The sequence below is a fragment of the Chlamydotis macqueenii genome, chromosome 3 (genome assembly GCF_036417535.1).
Source record: "Chlamydotis macqueenii isolate bChlMac1 chromosome 3, bChlMac1.mat, whole genome shotgun sequence".
In the NCBI taxonomy this organism is placed as follows: Eukaryota; Metazoa; Chordata; class Aves; order Otidiformes; family Otididae; genus Chlamydotis; species Chlamydotis macqueenii.
The window spans coordinates 87,674,977-87,698,705 of record NC_141558.1 but is presented as its reverse complement, the minus strand read 5'-3'; the positions used below and the strand labels follow the sequence as shown (position 1 = coordinate 87,698,705).

The 23,729-nt window shown below is 43.0% G+C and overlaps 1 protein-coding gene across 1 annotated transcript; it reads right to left on the bottom strand.

Moving 5' to 3' along the window:
- Nucleotides 1-845: 845 nt before the first annotated feature.
- MRPS18A (mitochondrial ribosomal protein S18A) lies at nucleotides 846-22,346 on the bottom strand. Its single transcript, XM_010117961.2, has 6 exons — nucleotides 22,202-22,346; nucleotides 21,976-22,007; nucleotides 18,223-18,327; nucleotides 11,063-11,186; nucleotides 10,191-10,257; nucleotides 846-1,614 (listed from the first exon to the last, which is right to left on the bottom strand). Exons 1-6 carry the CDS (start codon nucleotides 22,299-22,301, stop codon nucleotides 1,470-1,472), a joined length of 573 nt encoding a protein of 190 aa, XP_010116263.2. The 5' UTR covers nucleotides 22,302-22,346; the 3' UTR covers nucleotides 846-1,469.
- Between the last annotated feature and the right edge of the window lie 1,383 nt (nucleotides 22,347-23,729).

Sequence of the window (23,729 nt, the reverse complement as noted above, 5' to 3'; positions counted from 1 at the left end):
CCTAGGCCATCTGTCTGATTACAAAGACACCATGCTTACACAAAAACTAATTTGGAGAAAACATGAATGAATGCCTGCTGTCACCCATGAATGACAAACAAAAATAGAGCTGGAATCGGAGTAGAAAGCTGATGCATACTTTAAGGGATCAGTACTAAACCCTGAACTCTAGAAAGGCATACTGAAGACAGTATTTTGTTTTTCAGATGTTAGATTTCAACAAAATTAGAGGGGTCTTTCCAGCTCATGTAGAAAAAAAAATTATCTCTGGGCATCACCTGGTCTTTTGCAAAATGTGGTCATTCAGGTTCATCTCAAGACAAGGATGTAATCCAGTGACTTTTCCATTAGTAAAGCTCATTGAGCTACCTAGTCTAGAAGACATAGTAACTTCTGTTTGCAGGAGAAGAAAGAAAAATCTTCTCCTTTCTGAAGGGCTGCAGGTTTCAAAGCTTCAAAAAATAGAGATGGTCAGACAGAGATTTTATCTCAGGATAGTTAATGAAGTTTTGGCTCTACCTCCCAAAGTAAAAAGATCTTGGCCAGCTCAAGGGGCTGAATGTAGGGCTTCAATTTCACAAAGTAAGGCTAAAAAGAACTGTTACAATCTAATTTGATTTTCTGGGTAATACAGGTTTAACCTTACCCTTTATTCCTGTCCATGCTGATAGCTATTAGCATATGATTCTGATGAAAGCAGTACAAGGTTAAGTGGGCATAGCAGCACATCAAAAAGCTGTGTTGATTTGTAGCCCCCAGGTAAATATAAAAGAAATGGAGCCAAAGCAGGCACATGGAAGACTTGTGGCTAATTATTTGCAAGGGGAAAAAACCAGGCTAACTCAGCAAGGATGTCAACATTCTGTATTTGCACAGAGTGTTGCTTCACAGGAGTGAAGCACAAGCCACGAATCCTTAAGAGGACATGTAAGATGCACACATGCCTGTCTGCCACTGCCACAGGTGTTCTGCTGAAAATTATGGATAGTACAGATTATTAAAAAAAAAATAATTTCAGTAGTCATTAACAATTTATGTTATCTCCAAGGAAACACAGTGCTGCAGGAGACTTTTTCTTCCGTCAATGTCACAGGTACAAAAGCCCAAATGAGGCAAATCTGAGTGGAAACACATGTTAATAGGGAAACACCATTCATTGTTGGACAAAGAGGAAACATCCTTCTCCAAACTCAGTTGTGGACCATACTGAAACAGAAGCCTTCAGATTCTTTCTGGATTTCAGGTGAAAGTCTTTGCTCCCTGCTTTCTCCAAATCATTCTGCACATTGACCTTTGCTTTGCTGAATCTCATATACTCCTAGAGAAGCAGATTGCAGCTCATTCATTGGAGACAATATAGAGTACTAACAACAATTTTGGAATAAGAAAATTTGACATACTGAAGAACTTGCAAAAAAACCAGAACAGTGGAAAACATCTGTGCTTACTGACTATGCCAGTTCTGGCTACTAGTGGTTTAAACAGAGAAGCTTGTGTGTATATTTGACATTATCCTTCAGCAAAGGGTGTCCGACTGGCATGGGTTTTTTGCACCACTTAGGGCCCCTCCTCCAGATGGGCTTTGCAGATCTGACGGACCAGCGGGTCAGATACCTGTCAAAACAACACAAATGCATTTTAATTTCAGACTGATCACTGAGAAGAGGTTACAATTAAAACAGCAGCAGGCACCGTAGCCTCTCCCTCCCCTTATGCCTCTTTATAAAAGGAATAACCACGAGCAAAGCTGCCTCAATTCAGAAGGGAGCACTGGAAAGGAATTTTTGTTTGTTTTGGAACTTATAAGCTGCACCTCTGTACTGAATTGACTGGTACCTGCTTGACTTCCAGTCTCACAAAACAAATCAAGTGTTGTCTCCAGGCCGCTGGCAAGTTGTCCACCTGTAGCTAAACCGGAGTGCGGAATTCCTTCATTGAAACTAAATCCAAGATTGAACGCTTCCAGCCTCTATGGGAGGTGTTACTTCAACAGCTGGCCTCAATAAGGTAAACTAATTACAAAGGCTAAACTCTGTGAGAAATAAAGTCTCTAAAAGGGGATTCGTTTACTTTTGGTGGATAATCGGTTATTTATTCTGCATGGGATGGGTTTCTGGCCTCGTCTTGTATTTTCATATGTCCAAATTTGCTTTAGTGTTCTCTGTGCAATACTATTGCAGCTTGCTGGTACAGGAAGTCAGAACCTACAGTGTAAGAGGTACTAGAATGGAATTATCATCACAACTACAAATCTCTGTGAAGAGCAACATCTGGCAAATATCCTCTGCTTTTTACCATTTGAAGTTTTAGATTTGGCTTTGCAAACAGGCAGGGGATTTCAGATCCAGAATTGGTTACTGGAAATCTTACCCTGTGGCTGGGTGGCCTGGAGTTTTGTTAGGCTTTAAATCTTTTGCTACCAGTAGAGAGGGGAATAGAGGTCCTTAGAGAAAGAGAAGTCTTTTCAGACAATAAAGATTCAAAGTAAAACCCTAGCATAATCTGCACAAACAATGCTCCAACAAATTAGAATTTGGAACAGACTGATAAACTTTGTCCAGTGATGTTTGCATGCCTCTGTTGAGTAATCCCATGGTCTTAATGTAACCTCAATCAGTCATCCTCTCCCCAAACAGCTTTGTTACCTTGTATTTGCATCGTGCAAATCTGACATATTAAGAACTTTGGACAGAGACCATGTAATGCATTTGTTTGAAGGCATTTGGCACATTCCTGAGAACTGCAAAGAAAGCTTGCTATGCCAGGCAGCTACAACTATGTAACAGCAGCCCATTTTCCTAGCACTTTTCTTCCTCAGCAATCCCAAACAGCACAAATTGAAAAATGGATCACATTTCGAGGTTCCAGCCACTGAAATGAAGCCACTTCCAAAATGCTTTGCTTTTGCTTTGAGGAGTTTATGATACTTAAAACACTTAGAAACAACAGCAGGAGAGATTTCGAAGGCTATGTAGAGCAAGATCCAGCCACTTAGTCTCCTGTGCGTGTATTAAATTAGTCCTTTTTGACCTTTAGTGTTATGGTAGTGCATTAGTGGAATCCCTTACATAACAACATCAGGATAGGAAGGAGGAGAGACTCTCCTGTCTCTAATTTTACATGCAAAGGGAGTTCAAAGAGTCCAAAATGCAGGTCCCCAGTTTGGAATATGTCAAAGAACCATGGCAAGGCAGCTCCTTTCAGAGAAGCTGTTGGGGTATTTGAAGGGCAGATGGGGCTAGGTCCTTCTTTTCACATTCCCCTTGTGGCAGGGGGAGGTCTGTAGCGCAACTTTTGATATTGCAAGACTGCACTTACAGCAAAGGAGGGAAAAAAATCCCAAATTCTTTTAATGCATTGGTGTGCCAAGTGCAGTTCTGGTCACATATCCACACGCTTACGGGAAAGTGCTCCCGTGACAATCAATGATCTCACTAGGAGAGAAGTGAATGTGTGAATGTGAGATACACATCAATGCTGTGTGCAGGTTTAGACAGACAGTGGCTTTTTAAGAAATGCCTGTTTCTGTGTGGGGGCTGGAAGTGCACACCCCAATTCTGCATAGGAAGGAGGATTTAGTAATGGCCTGATTTTAAAGCTTTTGTTATTTCTCTTTTGAGCAGGTCTAATCCAGCCCTCTGGTCCAGCCTTTTGGCTTCCTTTGGGGACTGCAGGCTGGGGCTTTTCATTGTTAGCTGAAACAGACATTTGGACGCTTTCCCTTCCTGGAGCACATTTGCTTTTAGAGCTTTTAATACTTGCTTTGTCCCAAACTCAAACTTGTCCTATTTTGTTTGCTGCCTTTTTTTTTTTTTTTCTTTTTTTAACCTTGATGCAGCAGTGGCAAAAGCCTGATGCCTGGGAGCAGCCAGTCTACAAAGTTCCTTTTCCTCTTTGATTAACTCCAGTTCCTACTGTTTCACAGATTTTTTTTTTCCCTGAGACTAAAAACAATCCACAAAATTCACATATGAGAACTTCAAAGCCCACCACACAGGACTTTTCTGCAAACTCTGCTGTCCATGTAAGGTAGTGTACCCCCTTTTCTAGCCAAGTGATCCAATTTTCCATTGTATCCAACCATACGGTTTGTCTTGGGGCTTTTACAATAACCTACAAACACACACTGGCAGATGGTCTGAATTTTCTCAACCAGCTGAGGGTTGTCAGGACACAGCCTCCATGTGGATGCCAAATGCAGCTGGTCTGCAGTCTCCTAACCTGTTATCTCAGTGTGCAGAAGTCTCACTCTGGACAAAGGGGGACAAAACTGCCAATCTCAGGGAGTGGGAACCCACCTCAGGGCTCTGCTTGCCCCCTGGAGTACAGTAGGATCCTGGGCAACAACCAAAATCCCTAGACTCCAAGTGCACAAATAAGTAGTTTGGATAAAGCGTGATGGGAATCCTGGTGTGATTTTCCTGATAGGAAAGGTAAGATAAAAACAGGATGGAAACAACTGTGGTTAGTCCCCTGCAGTCACTGCAATCACCTAAAATCTCTGTGGCAAGTGGAAATCAATTTACATGGATTTTATTCAGTGAGCAGGAGGGCCCCAAATCTTTCCCACTCAGAGGATGCTGCTTAAAATCTAGCAGTAGGCACAGGGCTTCAGTGTGCTGGGTAAGAGAAATGACCTACCCAAGGGGCAACTGCAGTCCTGCATACAGCCCAAGCAAAGGCCATGTTGGTGCAATTCAAGGCTAAACTTCTGTACCCTCACTGAACTTTTTCAATCTGGCTTTTGTTTGGATTAAGAGCAGAAGGCAGAGGGCTACAGACTGCAGGAAGCACTCGATCAAAGTGCTGGCAAGACTGCTTCCTCTCTGCCACATCCCTTCCCATGACACCTCTTGGCTTTGCTCACCTGCAGCCGCTCTGGCTCTTTGCTATGCACAGTACAGTTTCCATGCAGATGAAAGAAACCACGTGCTGCTGGAGTGAAATGCTGATAGCAGTGAAACCAGATTCTGCTCCCAGGGACGAAAGGTGTCCACAGAGCCTGAGAACTGTGTAACTCATAAGGAATTCACATGGAACCTGCCTCTTTCCTAACACACAGCAGCTCTTCAGTTCAGGTGATGGAGGAGGGATTGACTTGGATATTATCTGTGCCAAGTTCTGTTCTTCCAGTAGAAAAGTTGAAAATGGAGTGGCAGCTGAGCACTCAAAATCATGTACTTCATAATCTAGAGAACCTCTTGCTGACAGAGCTCAGGCTCAGGGAACCTGTGACATCCCTCAGTCCTTTTGGAACGGGAACAACTTCACAGTGTTGTGCTTTAACCAGTACTTTGGACCTGCCAAAATAAAATTAATGCTATATTCACATTACAAAAGTGTCTAGATGCTGGCCTGAAACTCAGTGACTGTTCTGGATAGAGTGTTAGTCCACACAATCCATGTGACAACCTTCATGCTGGAAGGAAAAGTGCTGAGCTATTCAGGTTTCCATTCCTGAAAGCAAGGATAGAAGTTTGACCCGCAGCTGTGCTTGACAGTTTCCCAAATGGTTCTGATATGTGGTGGCCTTACACACACAGCTTTGGAATATGAGAACAGTCTCTCACTCTGCATGGTGCTGGTGAAACCCCCGAGAACTTCCTTGGACTCATGGGCTAGTGAAAATATTTTGTTTCTGCAGCACTTAACTGGAATGTGCCAGGCTGAAGCACAAACAGATGCAGAAATAACAGCAGGAAGTTATGAAAGGGAGAATTCAGGCTGAGGATGAGGGAACAATCCCTGGCTTGAAGGCAAATTTGTTTGTGGAGTTATCCCTTAGAAACAGTGAAAGCCCCAGACTGGGCAAAACACGAGAAAATGAACTGTAGGCAGTAATTCTGCATTGACAGGGGTAAACTTCATGGTTTTCCATGTCCAAGTTCTGCAGAGAAATGATATGGAAGAGAGGAGGAGAATGGCAGACTAGAGAGTTTATGGATGATGTGGATACTCTGACAGCCGTATTTCTGCAAAAGCACCCATGGCTAGTAAAGCAGTTAAATAGTAACATTCATGAGCTACTGCTGTCAAAACCAGATCAGGCAGAAAGCAAAAAGGTAAAGAACTAAGTCCAAGCAATGAGAAATATCATGGTAAGTCTCACCTGGACAGGTCCCAACTGCAGGGTGGAGAAGAGAGAACTGTGGAGCACTGCCCAGTTGAATTCTGACCACAAGGTGTTCTCACGTCTCCTACTTTCCCCATGATCACAATTTGGCTCAAACTGGTGTTTCACTTTCATGTTATACCTTCCTCTGCGGTTCCCAATCTCCTCCTCTACATTACGTTACATCCTGGATGGGTAATCCCATACTGTGTTTGAGAGTTGGATGACCAAGAACAAGGAGGGATCTGCAAGCCACTACGTTCCAAAGCGTTCTGCTCTTCCTCTTGCATTCCAGTTGTAGAAAAAGGAACAGGATGAGGAGATGGGGTGGGTAGTGGGAGGCCAGCTGTCAAGTGACTCAGTGCAAAGCAGGAAAATTCTTACCTCTTTGCAGATAAATCTGGGGCTTACAGGAGGAAATGTCCAAAGTTTGTACAGTGGACCATTTGTACAATAAAACCACTCCAGAAAACAGAGCAAGGATTCTGCTTTTTGGAAAGCAGTTAAGTAAGCACCAGAAGAGCACCTTCTAGAGGGGCAGACCAGGCAGAAGGCTTCTGGATGATATTCCAGACTTCACATCACTGGATCAACAGCAGGGCAGCACCCCTGGCCCTTGTTAAAAGAAGACAATTTGCCGATAGTTCCATTTGGTGGCATGTTGCACTTTAATCTCATCTAGGTGATAGCCAGTGCATGCCAGACACTTTGTATTTGAAGCAGGCTCACTTTAAACAGGGTGACCATGATGTGGGCCAAATATTCTGGCTAACATAGCCACGAAGTGCAGCCAAGGCAAAGCTGAGCAGCAGCTCTTCTGGTGTTCTCAAAAGCATACATTAACACAGCTCCTCAGCCCTTCTTTATGTAGTTCCTTAGCACCTTTTCCCAGGAGCCACAGATCTCCTTCTATGCAGCTGGCCTGTACGTCATCTCAGGGGCAGAGACAAAGCAGTTTTTCATCAGGCTGCTTTGTTCCTCTTTCAGCAGTAGGTGAAGCTGCTATCAAAAATACTGACATAACCTTGGAAGAAGCCTGGCCAAAGGAAGATTCAACTAGAACCTTGCGAGACTGGAAAGAAATGAAAGGGATTGCTCATCCAAATGAAACAATCTGCCAGACTTCTGCCAGGCAGGGGCTGCTGATCTGAGTCTGTGGAACATCCACAGAGTCTACATGCAGTAAGTGGAATGCTTAAGTCTGTATTGTGGTAGAGGTGCTGGGCTCTGACTCCTGCTTCAAGTTACACTCCCCACAATGAATCTCCTTTGGTCTCAGATGGTGTCAGTGGAACCAGTCCCTAAGGTTATCGTAGGCTTGCATCTTGGTCTTGTCACTCTAGCAGCTGATGGTGTAGTCTAATGTCACCAGCTCTACCATCAACAAAACATTCTTCAGCTCAGTGTAAGATTTTCTGTCCCCAGATGGTAAGAATTCTCATGGAAGTATGTGGGGTAACATCTGGAGTAGACAGTGACTTTCAGAAGTCTTTCCTTTAAAAAAGTGAAAGATTTATCACTTTAGAGTGAAGTTAGACAACTGATTGCTTACAGGGGTAAATGAGAGGAATTTCAGGCAGAAGGGGTGAGCACACAAAAGTACAGATAAGACTGAGAGAAATACTGTCCTTCAGCAGGGCAAAGCTTATTGTCACAGTCTTGAGACAGACTATATGCCTCTACTGTGCTCCATTCTTTTCACCTTGCACCTTCCTATTTTAGAACAGTGTAGCAGGAACTGTGTCTTCTGTATGCAAAGCCTTCTTCCATGTGCAATGCAAGAGAGTAAGTACAGAGGGGTGAGGGGGAGACAGCAGGAACAGAGCACACGGGACTGGGAATGGACTAAATTCTCAGTATACTGGATACTACTAGCCACCTGTGAGAACTATCCATCTCAGTTCGCAGCCCTGATACAAGTTTGTCTCCGCCTTTGCTGGCTTGATTCTGCACAACAACTGGCCTTTTTGACCAAAGATAAGAGGTCTGGCTTCATTCCCAAAATAAATACTGGTTGAATGCCTTCAGCATGTGGGTCCCCTTCAGGCTAGAGGAAAGAAGTAATTTGTATCTCCTGCCTTATGTGGTGCCAGCTACTGTTCTAGAGAGCAATGCGGGAAGCGCAGGGATGGGTATGCAGTGAAAACTCTCACAGAACCGCAATGGCCAAGATTTTGCAAGGCTCCAACACACAGAGCTTTCCCCTTCCAGCAGGTTGAGAAGGAAATATCATGAGGTACAAGGGGAGCCTTCCTGAAGTATTCAGCACTCTGTCCTGCCTCTGGGACTCACTTTCTTAGTTCCAGCCCCACCACCAAACGTTCGATCTGATTTCTTCATCCCATTCTCTTGTGTCCACCCAGACCCCAAAGCCTGCCTGTTTCAATGCTGTTCCATCTCCTCAGCAACAGCTCTGCTCTCTTTTTCTAAACTCTGCTTCCACTCTGCTTGTTATGTTCCCTTGCTGGGAGGAGAAAAACAAGAGTGGTGTAGGGAGGGACTACCAATGCAACAGGAAGGGCTTGGGTACTAATCTTAAATTTAAATCTCTCCATTTTAGAGGTGTAGCACACCTACTTGCATGTAGAACGTATCCAAAGGTATCCATTCTTTGTTCTCACTAGAAGTCTATGGAAAAATTTCTAAGAGTCGGGCATTAGATCTGGAGTCCTGGTGTAATTCCAGCAAGATACAGGATTTACCATTTCCTGTCTCAACCTGCTATGCAGGGTTGCTATGTGAACGCTAACTAGATAATGTGCTCCACCCCACAGCTGTTAGATAGACACAGCTACTGAAGAATCCCAAAGACTTGTAAGACACAGGAAAGAAGTTTTCAGAGCTGAAGTATCTGATGGCTACAGGGCTGTATCAAATGTAGTCATCTAATCTGATCCTCACTGATACCCAATGTGCAGGCTGCTAGTATTCAAGGGAGATTTCCAAGAGCTTGCCTCAAATCTCCACTGCAGAGAGTCAGACCTGAAATGCAGGAATCTCTGGCCGCCCCCAGCCCTGCAGCTCTCCCAGCAACAGCCCCATGGCCTCTGGTAACCCCATGGCTTGCTAATGCGAGGTTCATAAACCGCTCTGACATCCCCATGGAAACAGAGTGTGAGGTCATAAACAGGGGATTAGCACCTCTGAGTGCCCAGCACAGCACAGGAGGCTGTCACAGGCTTTCCCTTAGCCCACCAAAGCCAGGGGCCATTCAGGCCAGGGAGGGGGAAGAGAGCCTGTTGCACAGGAAGGGCAGCCTGAGGGCAGTTCACTGACTGGGGGAAACAGGGATTGGGCAGAGTGGAACAGGCTTGTGGTGGGCCCTTGCTTGCTGCTCAGCCCCCCACTCACTGCTGGTACCCCTTCCTGGGCACCCTCCTGCTGTTGGGGGCCAGGCACAAAAAGGCTAAGAGAGAAGGGACTGCTCAGCCTGGAGAAAAGAAATCTCAGGGGTCTTAGTGATGTTTATAAATACCTGAAGGGAGGGTGTAAAGAAGATGGAGCCAGGCTTTTCCCAGTGGTGTCTGGTGACAGGACAACAGGCAGTGGGCACAAAATGAAACACAAGAAATTCTGTCTGAACGTAACAAAACACTATGTGGGTGGTTCTATGAAACAAGCTGCCCAGAGAAACTGTGGAAGTTCCATACTTGGTGATGATATTCAAAAGCTGAGTGGACATAGTCCTGGGTAACCTGCTCTAGCTTGAGCAGGCAGCTTGGACTAGATGATCTGCAGAGGCCCCTTCCAACCTCAACTACTCTGTGATGCTGTAATTCCATGTCTGCAGCATCCTCCTGTCACTGCTCTACTGTTAGTGATGAAGAAACAAGTGCAGCTGAGGAAGGGAGGGGAGACTCTAACATGTGTGACAGTTTTAATCCTGTGTGGATAAATGGTTTGGATGAGATGTGGTTTGTCCTTAAAAGACTGACAAAGGAATATCATGACAGACCTTCCTTCTCTGAAATGCTGCGAGTACTCTTTATGAGCCCTGTTGCCTGAGGTGTTTTACCCAGTTATAAGGAACTGCTTTTCCTCTTCCAAGGAAGAGATGGAAAAAGACAAGACTATTCACCTGTTGAGCTTGGGTTTCTTGGGAATATGCCCTTCAGGAAGTGGAGGCCTGTGGTTTGGCAACAAACCTGAAACAGAAAAAGAAAGACGTGAGAATACTTTGCAGTGCCTCTTTGCCTTGATAGCATCCAGAAGTTACATTACACCTCGTAAGCTAGGCAACTCAGGTCCCTGCTGGGATAGCACAGCAAAAACTCAAGTACAGTAGGAAGGGTATTTTATCTTTAGTCATTGCTGAATCTGCACCCCAGCCAAAGAGAAGCTAGGAGGTTCTGCTGGATATAGAGAGGAAATACACACCAAAGACACAGCCACTTGGGCTCATTGAAGAGGCTTTTTGAGAGGACATATGGCACTGGTGACCAATCAGATTCCATTTTCAGGATGCAAATCTGACTATTAAAGTTCTTAGTCCATTTAACTTGGATACAGCTCAAGAACCAGGCATAAAGATCAGCAGAATACTCTGTGTCAACCTAGGTCCCTCTCCCTGGCTAAAGCAAAAAAGTCTTCACATGGCACATGATAGACAGGTGCACGTTACTAACAGGATAGGGCAAGCTTATGTTAAATCAAGTAATTTTGGAAGCTGGTATTTAATCATTAGTTACTAGAGACTGAGCCACTTCCCAGACCTTTCTGCAACGGCAGACTCATCTACAGAGATAAATGTCTGCTGCCAAGGCAGGATAGAAAGCAGAACAAGTAGTCTCTGGTCCATCATCCTGTCCTAGCACTTGGACCATAACGAGTCTATGGGTGACTGGACAGTGACATCTCACTGAGTTATACTAACTGGGCAGGAAGCCCCTCCTTTAAGGGGTTGTATGGGTACCCCACAGTAAGGGGTTGTCTGGAGAGGAGGCTAGGTACCTGCACGGTGAGCCATCTGCACACAGACAGCAATCTTCTTGTGCTCCTCCAAACAAAGGCCTGTGATCCTTCGTGGCAGCATCCCTCCATCAGAACGGATAAACTGACTCAGCAGCAAGACGTCCTACGGGAGCAAGAGAAGGGCAAAACCATCAGTGCTACAGCTACTTTAACTCTGTGATTCTTAGGTGTTGTGCTGACCCTCGCACTGTGTACAGAACTCAAAACAAAGCAAAACAAAACAATGATTTCTTCCTACGCATTTTGGCTGCAGCTTGACAACAAGTGGCTTTTGCTTGCTGTCACTCCGCCTGCCAGCTTAGCTCAGTAAGGTCACTCAGATGGTCTGAGTCTTTCCCTGACTTCACTCGTATAAACACATGATGTCAGCTGCAATCCCTGCTACTTCACTGTCGCTTGCTCCAAGATTCTAGCTAAGATAATGTGTCCTAGGTACTCAGGCACAGTTACACAAGACCTACAGATGGACAGTGTTTACACAACTTGAAATGCCATCACAGCTGCTATCCTAAAGGTCACAGATATGTTAGATCACCTCTGGCCCCCTCCTTGTTCCCTCAGAGCAGGATTGTTCTCTGCTATCTACTCCTCAAACTTTTATCCAGTTTCCCATGGTGGAACTTCCCTTATGTCTCTCTGGAGGGGTGGAGAGCAGGGAAATGGTCCAAGATCTCGCATGAAGAAGCTTTTTGTAAGAAAAGAACGTGTCCTGATGAGAAAGACCTAATAGGGTAAGTTGCTGCCTTTAGTCCTTTGACTGTGCCTGCATTAGGTGAGGCTGTTACAGCCATGCTGGATGGAAGGAGCACTCGGAGCACGCTGAGGGTTCGTCTGTGATTCCAGAATAATGTAAATTACACTGCTGTTGACCTTTCTATAATTAAGAACTCTAGAAATATAACGCACTCTTAATAAAAACAATATTAAAGGGATCTCTAGGATCAGACAGTATCACAGGGCTGGGATGACAATTTTTTTAAACACAGCAGCAACAGCTGTTGCGTAAGTGTCCCATTAACTATACACAGTACAACAGCCCAGTATTTAGATATGTGCTCTCCACTTCCACACACAGCACTAGTGCAAATGTACCCCTCAGGCCAACATAGGTAGGTCCCCTTGACATGCTGACGTCAGCATAAGTTGGCCCCAAGGGCCTCCGGAGACTCTGTGCTTGTTTTTTCCCTATCTGTTGACAGACTTAGTGCTGGTTGAGAGTTTACTTCTCCACTGCTGCTGTAAACATGTTCATAGTTGAGGTAACTGGACCACGTGGAGGCTGCCTGCAGGCTGGAAAGGACCTGCCAGCGAGCACCCCGACAAAACGAGAATTCAAACCAGGTATGTGAGCACTTGCACTTTACACGCACCCTGTCAAGAGCAACGGGCAAGAACAAAGAGTACTTGTTGCTCTTCATGTTGGGTGACTCTGACTCTGCCTATTGTTCACAGATTTGCTGACCTGCTTCCACTCCTCTATCTTTGCTCTTTCACAAAGAGCTCTCTGGAGCATTCCTAGCTTCATTTACTGCTCTTGCAAAAGGAAACAATCACAAGTGGATATAAAATGAATATTCAGAAAACCTAGCTATCTAGGAATTACACATCAACCTCCGCTGTACAAGACCAGCTCAGCTCTGATGGGGGCTGCTGGAACTCAATATGGCTTTCTGGTAATGATTGATTCTGACAGATGCTGTCAGACATGTGTTGCAGTCAAAATTTAGAAGTTTTTTGGGGTTTTTTTTGGGTTTGTTTTTGTCCTTCCCCCTCCTCCCCTTCAATTCCACCCTCACTAATATAATCATGACGCATAATTTCCCTCTTCCCTTATCTGGCTTCCTTTCTGCCTCCACTTGTCTACAACAAATGTGTTTAGACTGCTTTTCAGACCCAGCTCCTTCGAAAACACGGCAAGTTGGGCAACTTCTCACTAATACAAAATGACTTATCAACCACCATACAGAGTGATCTTGTATCCAAAGAACAAGAGAAGCACAACTGAGCAACTAGCAGCAAGCTCCTGAGAGGCCATCTATAGTTAAAATGGAAGCGGTGTCCTCAGCTCAGCTAAAACATGGCCTTGCCAATGAGAGCAGTAACCAGGGGATCAGCTGGTGCCAGCTGCGTTGGTGGAAACTGGATGGAGGCCAGCCAAACAGGGCAAGGGCACTGACTTTTAGCCACTCCTGAAATGCACTGGATTGGATTCAGGAAACTAGAACAAAATTCCATCCTCTTTTTTCATCTTCTTTAGCCATCCAGTTCTCCAAATCACCAACAGCTCAATTTGCTGTTTAGCACAAACATATCACTTCCCTAAGTGAAAAAGGGCTGTTCAGCTTCAAGTGCCTAGAAAGAGAAAAAATTTCTAGACTTTTTTACTAGCCTGCTGCATTACTCTGTAAGGAAGAGGAAAAAAGGGAGCTGATGGCCAGTTTGAGGCTATTCCAGTCTTTGCAGCCGTGAAAGCCTAAGTAGGCCACAGGCTCTTGTGAAGGGTGTGTGTGGTCCAAGTGATTTCTCTTATTTCCACCACGCCTCATGGAGTCACAGGGTTGTTATCAAGTGTTTCCACGCAAAGAGGGGAGGCGAGAAGCAAAGGGAGAGAGTCTTTCTTTTTCTCCTTGTGGAAAAAATCAGGAAAATCCATTCTCTGTTATCATCTCTGACCAACAGTGTCACCAATTGACCAACACCCTTGTGTGGCAGTCATTTCTTAACTGAGATCATCTATGTTCCAGCCACTGTAGCTCCAAATTGCACTCATGCCGTGTGGGTTAAAATGCTGCACACTTGACAGAAGGTCTGTCCATTTCTGAAGATCCCCGCAGTTAACAGGCCAGGTGCCTCTCCCAGAGTACTCACACAGATGCATCTTACCACAGGGAGAAAGCAGACAGGTACAGCCAACTTTATGGGGCAGCTCCAGAGGGAAACGAACAAGTATGTGGAGCGGTCAAAGAAAAAAAAATATGTCTGGCAAGTTCTCATGGTGCCGTCATGTTCCATGAAATTCACATTTTGTGCTAGTGGACAGCCAAGCCTGTAACCACGGATTTGCTTTAATCACTGGACAGCTCCCACGAGGCTGGACCCAGATTCCCACCCCTGTAATCTGCAGCATTTGATGAAAACAACTTGGATTGAATTAATCTAGGGCTAATAGGCAAAGCTTGCAGTTTGGTTTCCTCTAACTGCTGCCAAAGCAAGATGACATATTTACTGCCTACTCAGACTAATGATGTTTGAAGTGGATAAGGCGGAAAATGAAAAACAAGTTTAGCCTTCATCTCTAAAAGGGCTGGATAAACTTGCTAAATGAAACACTATGTACAGCACGTTCTTGTGAATGGATGGCAACCAACATGCAGAGCCATCTCTGCACTTTAGTATCTGCAGACACTTTGAAAAGCAGGATCCTTGACTGGTTACATGCAATTAGTTAAAAACTTCATTTACTGTGAGAAGAGTTCTGTCTGTGTAGTCAAGTTATTACTGGGCTATATCAGACAAGTCTGCCAGTCATTATTTCCAGCTACACAAGATTCTATTTTTTTCCTTTCTCCCTTACTTCTGAGGGCTGCACACCATTCTCCAGGCATTTTGTAACAGGATTGCAGGTTTCAATCCAGTTGCATCCTTACAATGACTGAAATATTTTTTTTAATCTCCAATAGACATAGGAAAATTCAACCGAGGTCTCAGTTTGAATGGACAGACACATACAGACCACAAACGGTGGGAATGTACACCTTAGGCTCTTTATCCTGAGCCTCAGCAGAGGCTAAAGAGTGAACTGGCAAAGACAACTGCAGCCCTCCACGCCACAGCTGAGGCAGGTTGGAATCATGACCTGCTAGTGCTCACAATGCCTGCTTGGTTGATTAATAACTTTGGAGACATTGGTCCCCCAGTTCTCTGACAGCCAAAGTAACTCATTATGCCACTACTTTAGACTGTGCTAGTTGCACATGACAAAAGGAAAGTCCAATGAGGTCATACTACTCAGCTCCCTCAGGGGCTAATTCAACACTTCCCTTTTCACAGTGCCTCATTCAGTCCAATTACAAGCGTTTCAAGAAAAAAAGCTCACACTTTCCCTTCTGTGTAACTGACTGATCTCAGCTTATCAATCTCAAAGGAACCACTGTGATCCATCTATTCTGATCTCTTACCAAGCACAGATTATAGGTTATGCTCTATGAAATAGGCTATATCTTTTACAAAAGTAGCTGTTCTCAATTTATAGACTTTTAGGACAATTAACCACCAGTGAGTAAATTGTGCTACTATTTAATTACCCACACAGTTAAATGCCTGCACTTTCTTACTTCAGCTTTTCAAGATTCTGCTGCTCATCGTTGCTGCAGCAAAGAAAAATAGCAGACTGCTTTTGTGCAGAAAAGGGAGATTTTATTTACCTTAACATTTAAAAGCGGAAAATCCATGACAGGTACAAAGCATTCAAACATGTAAGGGACTTATTCAAGCAGAAGAGATGGTGAACTCCAGAATTGAAATTTCTCCTAGCTCTCATCAGCCCCACAGAGGAATGCTTCCAAACACTGAGGTAAGAAACTTCTACAATTCTGAAATACCAGTTACCACTACTTTCTCTAGCTTTTTGTCCAGGTTCTCCACGGCTCTATAGCAAGAGTATTAGATATACACAGCAGATGCATATGCATTCAAAAACTACATGACAGCCAGGATGGACATGTTCCTAATTTGTCTCTCAGGACCACAGTTTCTTAGGAATGATCTCAGCAATGATTCTCAAGACTCTGGCTGCAGGATCTCTCCTCACATTTGGTTTTCTCTTGCCTCCATACCGAAAAATAGAAATCAGGATCTAAGAATCAACTGAACTGAAGTGCAGAAGAAAATTCATAATCTTAGTTCATTCTACAAAGACTCATACTTTCAATTGTCTGTTGGAACCAACAGCCTACTTCTAATCCTGGAACTCAGGCTCTACAGCATCACATTGTCTAAAACTGCTTCTTTGGTTCTCAATAGCACTGTTATCTTTCTGTGCAACAGAGTCTTGTACCACAGTTAGCAGTAGAAAGTGAGTCTATATATTAATTTCCAAGATTTAATCCGCTCCCACGGCTCGTTTAATCCCTGCGCATCAGTTTATACTTTCTCTGGAGTTGTTAACGTGTGACTCATGGAATGCTTTCTGGAAATCTGTAGAACTACCCAGTTTAATGATGCTGTTGACTCCTCACATTTAAAAGGCACATAAAACTATATTAACCTTGAAGTATTTTCCAGTGTAAGTAATTGGTCTGTTTTGATCACAACACAATTCAACAACCATGAAGAAGAAAAGAGTTGCAAGAAATCATTGCATTCTAACACAGGCAACACAAAACAAACATGATCTGCTTTTGTAGTACTTTCCATACCTTAATGGAATTTGCCGTTTCCCCAAATTTATCATCATCTGCAGATTAATTATATTTTAAGCTTTCCCAGATTGTTGAGAAACTAGACCAGAGAACACTAAATAATTCCCTGCGCCAAACTTAATATTGCATCCAGCCTGAATCAGAACCACTGTCAACACTCAGATCCTAAAAAAATTAATTTCTGCAACACAGGCTTTGAAAGTTACTAAACTGATATTTTATTCACATTTCACATTTGTTGTTTCACCTGCCCGGAGTAACTTCAAATATTTTGTCTGGCAGTATTTCTGTACTCATGTTCTTCATAATTCATGAGTCATAATTAGTCCTATCCAACCGGTTATTTATTTTTACTCCTAGCTGATACTATTTCAGTTGGAATTTGCAACACTTGATTTATCAAATGGTAATCATCGGCATCATTCTCCTTCCTTTCTCAACTACTCAGTATTTCACTTGCTATTTTCAAACCATTTGGTAATCCCTTAGGTTTTTTTTTCATGCTTTAAAAAAAACCCTGCAAGTGAAGTTATCTATTTGTTAGCTAATTTCCTTAAGATCTTGGGGCTACATGCAATCCAGGCCTGCTGGTCTGTAGCTAATTCAATGTTTAAGTTATTTCTGTACCTGTTTTTTCCTGCTGTTTTACATTTGCAAGATTGCCATTACCGCCTAGATATTACAACATTTTCTTTTGTGTGCATGCGCTAGGACTGCATGTGAGCAGCTTAGTCATTCTGTAGCCAACATGGCTTTCAGTCCCCTTCTCCTCTCATTAATGGATTTTCTTTCTCACAAAGATTTATTTTCCTCCAGATGCATTTGTATTTCGCTCACCCTAATCCTATTGACATTAACTTATTTTGAGTTTTCTGTTGCATCATCTTAGTAACAGCATGTTCCTGTCTGGTTTTCTTCTTTTCTAATTCCTGGGTTTTTAGCATGCAAGGGCAGCACTTAGTCCTTTTGTAAACTGTGTTTGAATGACCTCTTGTAAAGTTACTTTCTGAATCTTCTATCTCATCCTTCTTATTCTAAAGTGTTCTTGACTGTTGTGCTTTTGTTTTAAAGCATTTCAGGATTTCTCTCCCATCTTCTACTTTCAATGTTATTAATCCTCTCATTAGTTTATTAACTTGTCATTAGCATTTCCTGGAAACAGCTTGAATTAAGCCTATTTTTTTCCGTTGCAATGGATGCAAACATGTATGCTCTCCTTCATACCTATAACAAGTTTTAAAAGTTATATAAACCAGTTATTACCTTAGTGGACAATGACCCAGTGAGAAATTGTAGTGCTTGAAGACATATAATTTATCTAGACAAGTCTTTTGGCCTCTCTGGAGTTAGAACAGGCCTGAATCAGTTGACTGAATGGTGCATTCCACTTTGATTCTCCTGCAAGTGCAATGCTGAAAGCCAGCTGGGCACAAGAGATATATGGCCTTCTCAAATCAGATATCCATGTGTATAATTCCAAACCTCCTATCTGATATGAGCTCATCCTTCTGTTTCCCAGGAACACCATCAGCCAAGGCAAACAATTACTATGTAGGAAGCTCTTGTTACACTCAAGAGAAGCGGAGATGGAGTTCCTATCTTTACTACACTCAGCAAAACATGAGAGAGGAGCAAGTGGTGCAGTATGTATGTATGTAGATCCGAGAGCAATATTTCTCTAGCTATGAGGATGGAGGAACCCTCCTTCATTAAACTTACCACATAATCGTACTTATGCTTCAGGTTCCAGCGACAGATGGGACACTGGCCAGAGGGGTTTGGAGGAGTTGGAGTTTCAGTATCCTCTACAATTCTCCCTTCAATCTAGGAAACAATTCAAAGGACATAATGATCAGGCACAGATTAGACATCTACCTGCACCTGTGACTTGAGGAATACTTTTCATCAAGTCCACATCATGTTGACCAGTATTGCGCAGACATAAGGGAAACAGTGTCTGCATTACCCTGAAAACACTCAAAGCCAGGTTGGACGGCGCTCTGAGCAATCTGATCTGGTTAGAGATGTCCCTGCTCCTTGCAGGGGTGGCGAGGGTGGGGGGCTGGACTAGATGACCTTTAAAGGTCCCTTCCAACCCAAACTATTCTATGATTATTCAACTCACTTATTGAGAGATATGAAGCAGTTTGGACATACACAGGCTTTGGGGAAAAGAACAAATCCAAGGGGCACAGAAAACCATTTGGTAAATCTTCTATGTGTTTTACTAAATGTAAACTAGTTCACAGTCAGTGTGAAGGTCTCATAGTTGCCTGAATTCCATTTATTACAGTACTCCTTTGAACCACTATGCCTTGAAATTGTAGTGTCCCTTTAGCCAAAAACTTTAAAACACATTTTTTTTGGGGGAATAACAGAATGTCACAGAACAGCAGATGCTTGTTGTGGACCAGAACATGCAGATGCTTGATAGATTATATATCACCAACAGACAAAATTCTGAGGAAAAGTTAAATTTAAGGACTCTTAGGAGAGGTCTGTAAGTTTGTAGTTTTCTTTTTTGTTTGTTTGTTTGTTTTGTGGGGTTTTTTTTGTTTGTTTTGTTGTTGCTTTTTTTTTTTTTTTAAATACACTAATATTTGATCCAGTTTAATTCCCTGAACAATTCCTTTAGGAGATAGTTTTATAATCTTTTCTATATCACTGCAAAGTGGTGACATCTAACACTCAAGATTTCTTGAAAGTAACATGCAAAGAAATGTAGAAGGTATGTGTGGGAAGAGCTTGAAATATTTGTTTTCTAAATTTACATGTTAGGCATATGAAATCTATCTACATGCGTGCTTGTCTTTTTTTTGAGGACTTACAAATAGAAGCAAGAGCTATCTCAAATTTAATCTAAACAGATAGAAAAGACAATAAAACTAAGCCATTTGTTTCTCCAAAATATTTTGGAAGTTTCCTCTGGTCAAATTAAGATTAAAACCAGATTCTTAAAACCAACTGACAGTCTCAAATAGCACAAGCACCAGAGTTTAAAAAGAAACCCTGGGTAGAATGCAATGTTACTTTTACAAAAAAAAACTGGGAAGAGAAAAGCATGACATTTTCTGTAAGCGTGCATGGGACACTGGCATCCAGCTGAACTGTCAGAACTATTTTATACCATGGATTTGTGTCTCTTGTCTAGCGATTGCAAAATGAAAAACAGATAATTTATTTGTAGTTCAAGCATCTTGGTACCTCGAAGAGAGATAATATTGTCAATTTTAAAGTAAGATTCCTCCCTCCACAGGTAAAACAGCCAGTTTTACAAAAACAAAAAAGTAATTATGAATATAAAATATATGCCAGTATCTAATTTTCTATTCATTGGTATAGTTATTTTCTGGGAAGCCAGTGTATCTGGTCTTGATTCTTGCCAGTCTGGCTTCAGACTGTACTTTGACTGTAATTCTATCTTGGAAATGAATAAAGATTTAGAATGCTATGTCAATATCAGTTTTTCTTGAGATATATTTCAGCATACAGTTTTGGCATTTATTCTTCAACTACTGAGGACTTTCATATTGTTAACTCAGTTATTATTTTTCTTTTAAAGAACTAAGAGGGAATATAGGAGCTCTACAATCTCAGTATGCTGATGAAATCCAGATTTCTCTGGGATTCATTCATCTGGTTCACATGAAACACTTCCTTCAATACTGAGGACACATAGAAAAATGGGCATAAAAAGAAGGATTCAGAAAAGAATGACATAGAGTTGGTAGGATAAATGGAGTGACCAGCGGATATGCTGAGAAATGTACCAGCCCTTTGGTTAGTCAATTTATACCATTTGTTACAAAATTTTCCTCATGTAGGGGCACTGACAGATCCCGGATTGATGCTAGAATATTGTACAATAGAAATATCCAAATCTCCCTTACGCTTCTGCAATGGGCCAGGAAGAATAATTTTTCTGAAGGACTCTGCTACCGCAATGCATATCTAGCCTCAAGCCTCAATTAATGTATTGGGACTTAGCCATTATAATTTACATCCCCTTTGAAACTGACTGAGTGCAAAGTACAGCAACATACTGTGTGTGTTGTGTTGGTGTGCACACTCTTCCCTTGTTTTGGTTAAAAGAACTTCAGGGCATGCTTGCAAGCTCTTCTCTTCAGGTCTCTTGGCAAAGATTAGTAGTCTGGCACTTGAGAAGAAGAAAAATAGACTTTCCATCAGACCTTAAACTTATTTTTGTTGACAGTCTTAGAGACCTTGCTAACTGCCATATTCTATCTGATATTATACATCTAAAACATAATTAACCTGCTCCACTCAGGTTTCAAACATGACAATGGCCACTAATACAAATACAACACGAAAGGACTTTCAAAGGCATGAGCAACCAGGTTTTGTCTGGTTCATTAGCAAGCAAAAAAGTCTGCTCCTTCCTTATTATTTATGTATATATAGATTAGCATTTAGGTGCACTGTCTTCTAGCTATTCCCAAATAATTCCTGCCCTACTCTCCTCATAATATTTACACATTTCAAAATATCCATGCTACCTGTTTCCAGCCAAGGCATAGACTGCTACTGACATATGTAATGCGAGCAGAATAATACAATCTCCTTTGCCCGTCCAGTAATTTCAGTGCTGCTTCTTAAAAATGACAATTCTCTTGACAAAGTGCAACAGATCAGGCAATGTTAAGTAAGTACAATTCTAATTCTACTGCTTCGGTCTTTTCTTTCCTGTCTTAAACCGTAGCCGAGAAAATGCTTGTTTTAATCAGTTACTTCAGAACTTCTGTTTTATTTTAAGGAGCAGTTTTCCTTTAGTATTTAAGGTGTTGCTTTGATGATACCCCCTTCACTGAAACTTTTTTCTTACCAAATGCATTAGAAGATACAAGCTTTGTATCACTTGCAGTCACTATGGTACACACAGTGATTAACAAGCACAACACAAATCAGAGGCAAGTGATGTCTGTGGCACGTAGTCAGTATGTGATGCCACATCATGTTGCCAGCCCAGGGTGAAGTGACAAAACCACCCAGCAAACCTCCTTTGCACCTGCCCACACTCGAGATGATGTCAAGTGTCGCTATTTTTAAGAAATGAATCCATCTGAAGAACTACCTATCGTGTTTTGGGGTCTCAAATGCTTCTGGTCAGGGCTTCCAACTTTACCAGTGGTGCGGCGAGCAGTTTGGTGCCTCATGGGTGGCTCCAGTCAGAGCCACCCATCACCAGCTTCAGGGTGTCAATCCTGACCTTTGGCAGCCAGATCTTCTGTCAGGCTTACCCACACTTGCAATGCACTGCTACCTTGGTTTTGCCTTCACATCCTGGGATGTATTTCAGGCAGAAAAGTGACCATTTTTGCCTTTTTTTTTTTTTTTTCTTTTTCCCTCTGGGGCGGGGAGCGGACACGGACACATATACACACAGCAGGAGGCTGAAGAAGGAAGAGGGAACAGCAAGGGCAGACAATGAGGAAGAGAGGTGCCGGGACTTACTGTAGTCGTGTTGCCTTCAGTCACCTCCACAACTGAAAAAAAAAAAAAAAAAAAAAAAAGATGGGAGGACAAAATGAGACTTATGCAGAAACGGTATTTTAGAGGGGAGAGGGTTAAATACAGTGAAGGCAACCGTCTCTCCCGATCGCGGTGAAACAAAGGTGAAGCCATTAGCACCACCCCGGCCCCCGGGCTGCTCCGCGCCCAGCGTCACCCCCGGACTCACCCTCCCGGAGGGATCGGACCGGTGGCGAGGCCCAACTGTTTCCGAAGAGCCCGGTGAACAACCGCCTTAACCCCCCGCGTAGAAGGCTGGGCGCCGCCATCTTGCCGTCGCCGGCACCACCGTCACTCCTGCTTCCGCTGGCGGGAAGGCGGGCTCTGCCGGCGCCATTTTGATGCGCGCCTCTCCCCCGCCCCTTTCACCTGAGGGGAAGGAGGAGGGGAGAGGCTGTTATTCCACTGCCCAGCATCTTTCCCCTGGGGCGGTTTTCCTTATGTTTTGTTTGTTTGAAGTTATGTTGTTGTTGTCTTGGGGGTTTGGGGTTTTTTTTTGAGCTTATATCTGCTTGGAGTGGAGGTGAATCTAGAGATAGTGCTGGTTTCATGTTATGAGGCCACACTTGTGCCACAACTCCTGAGTCTCTTCTGACTCTCCAGTGAGAGTATGAACAAGGGATGGTTTAGCTTAAATTGTGTGGTGGAGAGGCTCCTCTGTTTGGATGGGCTCTGGGGTAACATCAGCATCAGGGGTTGTTTCAGGCCGACTGTGAGGTGCAGGGAAGGGGCTTTTTTCTAATATGCCTGTTTCACATCTCTGTCTTCCAGGTATCTTGATGTCAGTGCATGTTCTTGCACTGGCTAGTGTAATTTGGCAAGTGAAGATTTGAAGCAGCATGTTGCCAGGATGTGAACTTATTCTGGTAACACGTTGGTCCGGTTTAGATGCTTTCCTTTTTTTTTTTTCTCTAGTATCACTTGCCTTTGACAGGTCTCGGGCAGCATGTAGGCTGCTGAGAGATCACTTTTCCCATAACCTTAGCATGCCTCATCTCTTAGCTCCTGCCACTTTGGTGCTAAGTAGCCTAGGGGTGCCAGTTGAGATGGAAGAAGCAAAACTAATGGAGTGAGATAAAATCCCTCAGAAGTCACGTGCATTGATGGACATTCATGCTGTTCTTTCCTTCAGTAATCAACAGTGCTCATGCAAGATGTTTGGTACATTTTTTTTCCTGAGTTTCTAGCTAAAATATGGTGTAAAATATAAATTGTGACATAAATGTAAAAATTAATGTAAAATAAAATTTGATCTTCCTGTCTTAGGAGGTCTTCTACCTCATTCCTCTTGTGTGTTACACTTGCTTCTTGTTACAATCCAGTTTGCAAATCTCTTTCTGTGGCAGATCCAAGCATTCAACTCTGGGACTTTCCAAAGAAGTGGGAATGAAGGCAGGGCTTCTGTCCAGACTCCTGTGCTCTATGCCAAGCCATGAAAACAAGGCCATCCCAGTTATTCAGAGAACAAATTGAGTAAGAATGCTTGCCGGAAGAGACCTCTTCCTCTCTCGCCACATTATGCTATATAATAATTACTAGAAGCAGGGTGAGCTTTAGCTTGTCCAAAAGCTTAAACATAAGAGCCAAACAAAATATTTACTGCCATCCAGTCTAGGGATAACTTCCTTATGAGGAGAAGAAACATTGCTAGGCACAGTGGTGTAGTGATGTCACATTTTAATGAGGGTTTTTTTTTC